Source organism: Primulina tabacum, chromosome 13, assembly GCF_025594145.1.
Source record: "Primulina tabacum isolate GXHZ01 chromosome 13, ASM2559414v2, whole genome shotgun sequence".
NCBI lineage: Eukaryota > Viridiplantae > Streptophyta > Magnoliopsida > Lamiales > Gesneriaceae > Primulina > Primulina tabacum.
In genome coordinates, this window is record NC_134562.1 from 34,014,436 (window position 1) to 34,026,104 (window position 11,669).

Below are 11,669 nucleotides of genomic sequence, written 5' to 3' on the forward strand. Positions count from 1 at the left end.
ATTGAATTCAAGTCGTAGAAATTGTGTTTTCTAATATTATGTATGAAGTAATTTTTCATACATAGACCCGGTTAATTAAACTGACCCGGCCCAAGTAATCTGGACCAGATTACAGGTCTTCAAATTGCCTATCTTATTAGAAGCCTGTACTGCGAACCCAATTAAGGTGGGGCTGTGATCTCTTTGCATCATTATTGGGTACTTAAAACTGGATAATGGCCCAACTATTTTACTTCAAAAGCCCAACTAGAGTATAGAAGGTCCGAAAGGATGTCACGTGAGGAGATTTGAAGTTATAAATTTCAAATTCATTTGATTATTTTGATGAATTAAGTTGGTTATGTGTCAAATCCACCTCTCCATTATTTCATGTATATGTAACGTTGGATTTGGGAAAAAGAAAAAAAAACCATCTCTATTTGTGACTTGTGACCGAAGCTCTTCTGTGCCAATTTTCTTGGTCACTAGTCCTAGCGGCTGGATTTTTGAAGTTGATCACTAGATTAGCCACCGAATATATTCATAGATAGCTAACTTAGAGACCGAATTCTATATACTAGTCAACCGAAATTTATTAACCGTCTCTAATTAGAGTTGAGGATGTAAACGAGTCGAGCCGAACTGTATCAGGTTTGAGCTCGGTCGTTTAGTATATGTATAGACTTGAGCTTAGTTTGTTCATAGCTCGTTTATCGTGCTTAACGAGCATTACTCGAGTTCGGCTCGTTAAGCGGGCTTGTTTTCGTATTGTTGGACAAACTCTTTTTCGAGCTTGTTAAACAAGTTTGTTTTAGAGCTCGTCGATTATTTTACCCAAAAAGTCAACTAATAAATGAGAATTTAAAAAATATGATTATGATGTTATATGATTTCAATAGCTTAAATAAAATAGCAAAGCAATATTTGTCATGAGATGAGATAAGAGAATTTAAGAGAGATGATTCTGATATTTTTTTAAAAAAACAAAAAAAGTAACAATGAAGTACTTAAAAAATTAAATAATTCATCAATATAATATCATATAGCTAGTAAATTCTATGTCCAAGAATACAATTTTTCATACATTATACTCTCCAATTTATTTTAAAAAAAATAATTTTGGAAATTACTACAAGGATATCCAAACATTACCTATATGTTGCTACAATTTAGAAAACTGAAATAAATTTATAAAATAAAGTTTTACTATAGCTAACATAGGATAAATTCAACCCATCAACAAAGAAGATTGGGCTATCTTCACCTTCATTCAGATTAGATTATAAAGATTTATAAAATATAAATAATTAAAATAAAATTAGGTAGGAGCAGGATTGCAACCATTATAATATTAAACTAAGGTAGGCTGGCACACACTTTCCCCAAAATAGGATAATGAAACCATATAATAAATAACCATACCAAGGTGTAATAATTCACTAGTGTAAACAATTCAGTTATATAATATATTCTTGAAAAATATATTTAAAATGTGAGTATTGAATATTTGAATGTTGAATATTTGAATGTTGAAAATAAGAGTTGTAAATATTGAAAATTAGTGTGTGATGATGTAGGTAATGATGTATTTTATTTTTGGATTATTTGTAAAGATTTCCTATAAATAGATCTCTCATTTGTGAAGAAAATCACAATTGAGTAGAGAGAAAAATATTATAAAGTGTGTAGTTTGGTAAATTTTGAAAGTTTGAGATTTTTACTTTTTACCATAAATTTTTACTTTTTCACAACACGTTATCAGCACGAAGCTCTAAAAGTCCTACATACTTTTCCAAGCTCCAAACAGAAGAAAAAGGTAACAAAAATAATTATATTTATTTTACTGTTATTTATTTATTGTGTATTTATTTACTATACAATATAATGTTATTATTAGAAATAATAAAAATAAATTTTTCATAAACTTGTTATAAATCCTGGGAGGATGTTAAGACGACATCCCACACTCCCGGTAAGGGATACGACAAGTATAAAAGCCTATAAGGTTTTTAGACAAAATAAATTATGACACTCATTATAATATTATGATATGATATACATAATTATTTAAACATGTCTAATATTATATATATCATATTATTACCATAAAATTATACAAATACATACTTTTATTTTTTTTGTACCCCAACGGTCATAAATGGTAAAAAATGGCTAGTTTTTGCCCTATAAATATGATCTCACAAACACATTCCATCACTCCAACTTTCTCTTCTTCTCTAAAAATTATTCATCATCAAATTTTTCGAAGAAAAAAGAAGATGGCTTTCTCAAGGATAATTTTAATTATTTTGGTTGTCATACTCACGAGTCTTGTATTTATCGGAGAATATCATCCTCGTGCGTTTTCTTTATTTTTACAAATACTTGTACTTGTTGTTTATCCGTTACTTTGTATTGCCATAATTATTAACTAATAAAATGCATCGTAATTTTTTTTAGTACCACCATGTCAAATTTAACAAAGCTCGAATTTGTTGCGCTCGACATCACGGGAAAGAATTATATGCCATGGACTCTAGATGTAGAAATGCATCTTGAGTCATTGGGTCTAAGCGAGACCATTAAAGAAAATGGCATATGCACATCACAAGAAAAGGCAAGAGCCATGATATTTTTGCGTCGACATCTCGACGATGGATTGAAATGTGAATATCTGACTAAAAAAAATCCCATGGCTTTGTGGAAGGGATTAAAAGAAAGATTCGAACATATAAGAGAAGTTATACTTCCGACCGCCCGGGATGAATGGAATACATTGAGATTCCTAGACTTTAAAAAAGTCAGTGATTACAATTCGGCGATGTATAGAATAATCTCGCAATTAAAATTTTGTGGACATGAGGTCACAGAATCTGAGATGCTTGAAAAAACATTTTCCACGTTTCATGCATCAAATATTACTCTACAGCAACAATATAGAATACGTGGATTCGCGAGATATTCTGAACTCATCGTCTGTCTTCTTGTGGCGGAAAAAAAACAACGAGCTATTAATGAGAAATCATCAGTCCCGACCCACTGGATCAACAGCATTTCCAGAAGTAAATGCTGTAAGTAAAAATGAATTTAAACCTGTAAACCAAAATCAAATTCAAAGACAAGGTTTTGGTCGAGGTCGAGGTCGTGGACGTGGACGTGGACGTGGAATTGGCCGTGGTCGTGGTCAAGGCCGTGGTTTTGAAAATAATCGAGATAGTTATTTTTATAACTCATCTCAAAAGAACGTCCCAAACCATCCACAGAAAAGGCATCATGAGAATACAAGTGTTAATGAGAAACACTCAAAAAGATATGAAAGTTCTTGTTACAGATGTGGTACTCCAGGACATTGGTCCAAAGTTTGTCGAGCCCCTGAGCACCTTTGTAAACTTTATAAAGAATCATTAAAGGGGAAAGAAAAGGAGACCAATTTCACTGAACGCAGTGACCGTTTGAGTGATTCAACTCATTTTGATGCTGGTGATTTTATGAATGATTTCTCTGGAAATGATCAATATGTTGGTGGGATAGAAATGAACAATATTGATGCTGCAGATTTTCTCAACGATTTCTCTGAAAATGAACAATATAATGATAGAATATAAATGTACAATAATATATTTTTCATGTATTCATAGAATAATGTTTTATTGTATAATTATGATTTGTGTTATATTTAAATATATATTGCAAGTAATTTATTTCATTGCATATTTTTTTGAAGTTCAAATATGGAAAATGCTATGAGCAAAGCTGAAGTTTGCATATCCGATAGTGGTACAACGCACACTATCCTCCGAGATAAAAGATATTTCTTGAAACTAAAACCAATAAAAACAACGGTGAATACAATATCAGGTCCTGTAGACTTGATTAAAGGATGTGGTAAAGCACAATTTTTGTTACCTAATGGTACAAAAATTTTGATCAATGATGCTTTATATTCACCACAATCGAAAAGAAATTTGTTGAGTTTTAATGATATATATTCCCATGGGTATGATACTCAAACAATGAATGAAGGGAATAAGAAATATATGTGTCTTATCACATATAAATCAGGAAAGAAATATGTGATTGAAAAACTACCAATGCTCCCTACTGGATTGCATTATACACATATAAGTCTCATTGAATCAAACATGGTAGTTGATAATTCTTCGATATTAACCAATTGACATGATCGATTGGGACATCCTGGTTCAACAATAATGCGAAAAATTATAGAAAATACACATGGTCATCCACTGAAAGACCAGAAGATCTTTCAGAATAATAAGTTTCAATGTAAAGCATGTTCTCTTGGAAAACTTATTATAAGACCATCACCAGTCAAAATCCAAACTGAATCACCAATGTTTCTTGAACGTATTCAGGGTGATATTTGTGGACCAATCCATCCACCATGTGGACCATTCAGATACTTTATGGTATTGATTGATGCCTCCAGCAGATGGTCACATGTATGTTTATTATCAACTCGAAATGTTTCATTTGCAAGATTACTTGCTCAAATAATAAAATTGAGGAATCAATTTCCCGATTATACAATCAAGAAAATTAGACTTGATAATGCTGGTGAATTTACTTCCCAAACTTTCAATGATTATTGTATGTCTATGGGAATCATTGTTGAGCATCCTGTTGCTCATGTACATACACAGAATGGATTGGCTGAATCATTGATTAAACGTCTGCAAATGATTGCTAGACCAATGATAATGAAAACAAAGCTCCCTATTTCTATATGGGGACATGCAATTTTACACGCTGCTTCATTAATTCGCATCAGACCAAGTGCATATCATAAATACTCCCCATTGCAGCTTGCATTTGGTAAAGAACCAGACATTTCTCATCTGAGAATTTTTGGATGTATGGTGTATGTGCCTATTGCACCACCGCAACGAAAGAAAATGGGACCTCAAAGAAAGGTTGGAATTTATATCGGTTATGATAGTCCATCAATCATTCGATATATTGAACCTCAGACAGGCGACGTGTTCACAACACGTTTTGCTGATTGTCATTTTAATGAGGAAATCTTCCCAATGTTAGGGGGAGAACAGAAACATACCGAAAAAGAAATTACATGGTATGTATCATCATTGTTACATCTGGATCCAAGAACAAAACAATGTGAAAAAGATGTACAACAAATTGTACACTTGCAAAGAATAGCAAATCAAATACCAGATGCATTTGCAGACACAAAAGGGGTAACTAAATCATATATACATGTTGCAAATGCCCCTGCTCGAATTGAAATTCCAAAGAAACAAATGGAAGATACTCATGATGTCATTAAACGCCTGAAGCGTGGAAGGCCAGTCGGTTCCAAGGATAAAAATCCTCGAAAAAGAAAATTCATAGAGAAACACGATGATCACAAAATAAAGAATGACGTTTCTGAAGAAACACATGATGATCACAAAATAGAGAATGGTGTTCCTGAAGAAACACATGATGATGAAAATGTTCTGTCAGAACCACAAACTGACGAGAATCATGAAATCTCTATCAATTATATTAATACTGGAAAAATATGGAACCGAAAAGATATAGATGAAATTGATGATATATTTTCTTATAATGTGGCAATCGACATCATAAATGATAACGAAGATCATGAACCAAAATCTTTTGGTGAATGTAAAAATCGGCAGGATTGGATAAAATGGAAAGATGCCATCCAGGTTGAATTAAATTCGCTAAATAAACGTAATGTTTTTGGACCTATAGTCCTTACACCTGAAGGTGTAAAACCTGTTGGATACAAATGGGTTTTTATTCGAAAGCGAAATGAGAAAAATGAAATAGTAAGATATAAAGCTCGACTTGTTGCACAAGGTTTTTCTCAAAGGCCTGGAATTGATTATGAAGAAACGTATTCTCCTGTGATGGATGCAATTACGTTTCGGTATTTGATTAGCTTGGCGGTATCTGAAAATTTAGAAATGCGTCTTATGGATGTTGTTACAGCTTACTTATATGGATCACTTGATAGTAATATATATATGAAAATCCCTGAAGGATTTAAGATGCCTGAAGCACAAAGTTCAAAATCCAGGGAATGTTATTCTGTAAAATTACAAAGATCATTATATGGGTTAAAGCAATCAGGTCGAATGTGGTATAATCGACTAAGTGATCACTTGATGAAAAAGGGATATGTAAATAATTCAATATGCCCTTGTGTTTTCATTAAGAAAACAACATCCGGATGCGTAATTATTGCTGTATATGTTGATGATTTAAACATCATTGGAACGAATAAAGAAATTCAAGAAGTTGTGTCATACTTGAAGGAAGAATTTGAAATGAAGGATCTTGGAAAAACCAAGTATTGTCTGGGTTTACAAATTGAACAAAAAGAATGTGGAATGTTTGTTCACCAGACAAATTATACAGAAAAGATCCTTAAACGTTTTAATATGGATAAAGCAAATCCTTTAAGTACTCCAATGGTTGTTAGATCATTAAACATAGAAAAGGATCCATTCCGTCCATGTGAAGATGATGAAGATATTCTTGGTCCAGAAGTACCATATCTAAGTGCCATCGGTGCCCTTATGTACCTTACAAATTGTACAAGGCCTGATATATCTTTTGCCGTGAATCTGTTGGCAAGATTTAGCACATATCCAACAAAGAGACACTGGAACGGAATTAAACATATATTCCGTTATCTACGAGGAATGACAGACTTGGGACTTTTGTATTCAAAAGATGCTAATCCAAGTATAATTGGTTATGCTGATGCTGGATACTTATCTGATCCACACAAGGCACGTTCCCAAACTGGATATGTATTTACTCGTGGAGGCACTGCAATATCTTGGCGTTCTCAGAAACAAACGCTCGTAACAATTTCATCAAATCATGCCGAGATTATTGCACTACATGAAGCAAGTCGTGAATGTGTGTGGTTAAAATCAATGACCCAACATATCCAAATTTCATGCGGATTATCATCTGATGAGAAGCCTGTGATACTATATGAAGATAATGCTGCATGTGTTGCTCAAATGAAAGAAGGATACATAAAAAGCGACAGAACTAAACATATTCCTCCTAAGTTCTTCGCATTCACTAAGGAGCTAGAGAAGAATAAATATATTGATGTTCGTCACATTCAATCAAGTGAAAACTCATCAGATCTCTTCACAAAGGCACTTCCTACGTCAATATTCAGAAAGCACATATATAATATTGGGATGCGCAATCTACGAAATTTGTGAAGAATTGTTCGTGTCAACATGAGGGGGAGTTTACGTGACTGCACTCTTTTTCCCTTACTATGGTTTTTATCCCAATGGGTTTTTCCTAGTAAGGTTTTTAACGAGGCAGTATAAAAACACGTAATGAAGACAATCATTATGATCATCATCACAAGGGGGAGTGTTGAAAAATATATTTAAAATGTGAGTATTGAATATTTGAATGTTGAATATTTGAATGTTGAAAATAAGAGTTGTAAATATTGAAAATTAGTGTGTGATGATGTAGGTAATGATGTATTTTATTTTTGGATTATTTGTAAAGATTTCCTATAAATAGATCTCTCATTTGTGAAGAAAATCACAATTGAGTAGAGAGAAAAATATTATAAAGTGTGTAGTTTGGTAAATTTTGAGAGTTTGAGATTTTTACTTTTTACCATAAATTTTTACTTTTTCACAACATATATAAAAATAAAATGTCAATTTTAGGTAGATATACATTGAGTTGTGTATCTTGTATTTTTTGTTGAATCAATATAATACATAATTATGTTCCGACAGTTAATTCTGGTAATTTTCATCAAAATCATATAACTAAATGAATAATATAATTGTTAAATTTTATGCAAATTACACGGTTAGAAAAAGAATCGCGAACAATACAATACATGAATGACTAAAATTGACGTTCCACCTATAAAAAAAAATTTACTATCGTCTCAAGTTGAAATATACAAAATCTGAGTAAGAAATTCCGGCTCAACTCCATTCGATTCTTGTTCCCCATTCAAATTTAACTTTTATTAAAAAAAATATTTTTAAAATTCTATGAACCAAAGAATTTTTCGAGGAGTTTTAACCTTTTTAAAATTATGTTCCTACACTTACGGTGTCATCGTAACAAATCCATATAATTTCAAGATCCTCAAATCCCGTTGCACACGGAGATGGGATGATATTCTTTGGGAACGTTTTTGCTTGCGAAAACAACAACGATCCCAATCGATCTTTTTGCGTGAATCTAATGAGAATCTGTTGAAAGAGGCGGGAAATTTGGCTGTCACTTTCTTTCAGGGAAAAGTCAGCCACTGAAAAACGTATTCATGCGGATTCTCTTTTATTTCTATCTTCTCGTATAGTTATTTGAAAGATTGAATCTTTTTGTACACAGTGTTATTATTCGTTCTTGATTCGAGGTTTTCATTGCCATTTCTCCTTTTATCTTTCGTAATCTGTGTAGTATGGTAAGATTATTCCATCTATGTATTCTTTCTTGTTCTGAGTTGTCATGAAAGCTGAACATACGGTGATGATTTTGGATATTATGTTCAAGAAATTTATACCCGACATAGCACTATCTCTTACTTGATTCGAAAAGTTTTCTTTTTGATTGCATTAATTCATTGGATAAACACAATTTTCTTGGTTTCATATTCGGTTTCTTGTCTCCACGCTGCTATAAGTTCTCTTATGAAAGTTTCAGAAAATTCATGTTAAAATTGTTTATTTATAGGCGACTGAGTATAAAAGTGGCGTTTTTGGAAGACAGCCATTTGTGAGAAGGTGAGTCTCCTCTACACGATTTACTGAAACGCGCGAATGTTCATTAATTGTCTGATTGAAAGAGAGGTGGTGTCTTTTGTAACCTATTCTTTGAACCACTCACTTGTTCTGGTGGTCATGTAATTGATATGCTAAGTTTTTAGATAATTATATTTTGATTACTCTTTTCTGCATATTGAACGTACGTCTCCATCTAATAGTTTAAGAGAAGGGGCCACAATGGGTGATGTTGTGCCGGCCGATGTTGCGAGTCCCACCAGGCTTGAGGTTTGTGATGCTTATTTTTTTTGGTAAGTCGGCGCTAGATCAATTGTGTTCTTGATGCAATTTTTATTGTCCGGATTAATTTACAGGGGAAAACTATGGCAATTGTGTACTGTTGGTTTCTTGGACTGGGATCTCTTGTCTCTTGGAATAGTATGCTAACAATCTCAGATTACTACTATGCGTTGTTCCCGGTAATATATCCATAACATAAAAACTTGATTTCCATCATATATTCTTGGCTACTTGAAAAAAGTTGTGGTAAGTGGTAACTGCTAAATTTGGTGTATTTTCGGGGTGGGTGGCTTTGGCGAGTTGGTCTCCTTTTGGAGGACTCTTGGAATGGTTTCAGGGCCCAACTAGATATGTGAAAGAATGTTCCTTTTTAATGTTCTATCTGATCTATCTATAACTGCAATAACTGTCATCATCTTCATTGGGACAAGTTCCAGATAGGAAGAACTCATCTATGCTTAAAACTTTTCCTTTCCCCACTTTGTTTGCAGGATTACCATCCTTCCAGAGTACTTACCCTCGTTTATCAACCGTTTGCCTTTGGTACAATGGCAATACTTGCTTTTTACGAGGCGAAAATAGATACAAGGAAGCGTAACATTTTCGGATACTTTCTTTTCTGCTTGAGTACCTTTGGGCTTCTAATTGTATGTTCTGCACTCGATGATTTTTTGTTTGATCATAAATATGATTATCCAAGAACACTTCAGTGTATGTGATCAACCATCATATACAGTTGAATTTCTGCTCTACCAGATAGATTTAGCGACATCTGGAAGAGGGGGAATTGGGAATTATCTAGGGATTTGTGTTCTTGTTGCTGCATTTGGAGTTGCAGATGCTCATGTTCAAGGTGGAATGGTTGGAGATTTATCTTTCATGTGCCCCGAATTCATCCAAGTAAAATCCATTTTAGGTTTTCAGGTTTTTTTTTTCAAAACGTAAGATGTTGATAATATATTTGTCAGTATTCTTGTTTGAAATTGCAGTCATTCTTTGCTGGTTTGGCTGCATCAGGGGCTTTAACTTCTGGTTTGAGGCTAATTACCAAAGCAGCTTTTGATAAAACAAATCACGGTCTCCGTAAGGGTGTGGGTAAGTTTCTTATCCTCTACATTGCACAACAAAATCATATCTGCCACCATATAGCAACATTTAGCATAAGATTTTTTTGTGTTAATTAGTTTTCAGATAATGACGCTTTTGTTCATTATGGTATTTGCAGTGTTGTTTCTTGCTATATCAACTTTCCTAGAGTTCCTATGCATTTTCCTATACGCCTTTGTCTTTGCCAAACTACCGATCGTCAAACACTTCCGGAGAAAGGCTGCTTTAGAAGGATCTACAACAGTTGCAGCTGATCTTGCTGCGGCTGGGATTCGAACCAGTCTCAGCGAAAATGTAAAGGAAGATAGCTTAAGATTCCTCAAAAGGTTCCTTAAATAATAACTGGATACCAAAATCTGAAAAAAAAATATCGTTTGTTGTTACAGGATGATGCTAAACAAGAGAGGCTAAGTAACAAGCAATTATTGATGCAGAACATTGATTATGCAATCGACCTCTATTTGATCTATGTCCTCACATTATCAATCTTTCCCGGATTCTTGTATGAAAACACCGGTACTCACAAACTGGGATCTTGGTAAGTGAATACGAACATGCATAGTCATTGGTTTTTTGGACGTCGCTCACCAAGAATGCCTCGGAAGATTTATTTTAATAACCTTTTTCGAATAGGTACGCAGTTGTTCTCATAGCAATGTACAACGTGTGGGATCTCATTGGAAGATACACCCCTCTTATTGAATGCATTAAACTGGAATCACGAAAAGGTCTGATGATTGCAATACTATCACGGTTCGCCCTTATTCCTGCTTTCTACTTCACAGCAAAGTATGGAGACCAGGGATGGATGATTTTCCTGGTATCATTTCTCGGATTAACAAACGGACATCTCACTGTTTGTGTCCTCACAGCTGCTCCAAAGGGCTACAAAGTAAGTTGAAACAACATCACACTAAATGCGGGACAACTTGATACTTAGTATTTACTTTGTGACCGTAACATTGGCGAACCTTTGAATTTGTAGGCACCAGAGCAGAATGCATTGGGTAATTTGCTGGTGTTATTTCTTCTTGGGGGCATATTTTCAGGGGTTGCTCTCGACTGGCTGTGGATTATAGGTAATGGGACTTTCTAAGAAGACATCAAACTTTCTATTTTTTAAGAAAATTTTCTACGAGCTGATGGGTTTGTTATGGAAAGTATTTGGTCGGACTTACAAACAGTTGACTCATTCGTTGTCTATTGAATCAGACGGGCTTTCGTAATTCTTGTTCATATTGTTTCTTTTATTAAATAATTAACTAGATACCTTTGGCATGATTTATATTATTTTACTTAAAGGAGAGATTTTATTAAGGATAAATCGATAAATTAATCAGCTAAAAAACTCGTCAGAATTTTTATAATTAAATATGAACTATTTCACTAAATATTATAAAATTGTAAACTAATTATAAACAAATCAAATAATATTAATCTTCTACGGATAAAATAGAAATTATAAAGAAGAATATATAGATATCAAACATAAAATGAATAAATTATTTATTGATTTAA

The 11,669-nt window shown here is 33.4% G+C and overlaps 1 protein-coding gene across 1 annotated transcript; it reads left to right on the forward strand.

The window, feature by feature from the left end:
- The first annotated feature begins 8,306 nt into the window (after window positions 1-8,306).
- LOC142523291 (equilibrative nucleotide transporter 3-like) lies at window positions 8,307-11,377 on the forward strand. The gene is made up of 12 exons (XM_075627032.1): window positions 8,307-8,446; window positions 8,716-8,765; window positions 8,966-9,032; window positions 9,119-9,223; window positions 9,536-9,691; window positions 9,801-9,944; window positions 10,034-10,139; window positions 10,270-10,445; window positions 10,538-10,689; window positions 10,785-11,043; window positions 11,137-11,289; window positions 11,327-11,377. Exons 1-11 carry the CDS (start codon window positions 8,444-8,446, stop codon window positions 11,245-11,247), a joined length of 1,329 nt encoding a protein of 442 aa, XP_075483147.1. The 5' UTR covers window positions 8,307-8,443; the 3' UTR covers window positions 11,248-11,289; window positions 11,327-11,377.
- The last annotated feature ends 292 nt before the right edge of the window (window positions 11,378-11,669 follow it).

Bases quoted from the DNA above. Each gene is read 5' to 3' on its own strand.
- LOC142523291 (XM_075627032.1), top strand. The intron at 9,033-9,118 runs GTTTGTGATGCT...ATTAATTTACAG, and splicing joins CGAGTCCCACCAGGCTTGAG to GGGAAAACTATGGCAATTGT. The intron at 11,044-11,136 runs GTAAGTTGAAAC...TTGAATTTGTAG, and splicing joins CTGCTCCAAAGGGCTACAAA to GCACCAGAGCAGAATGCATT.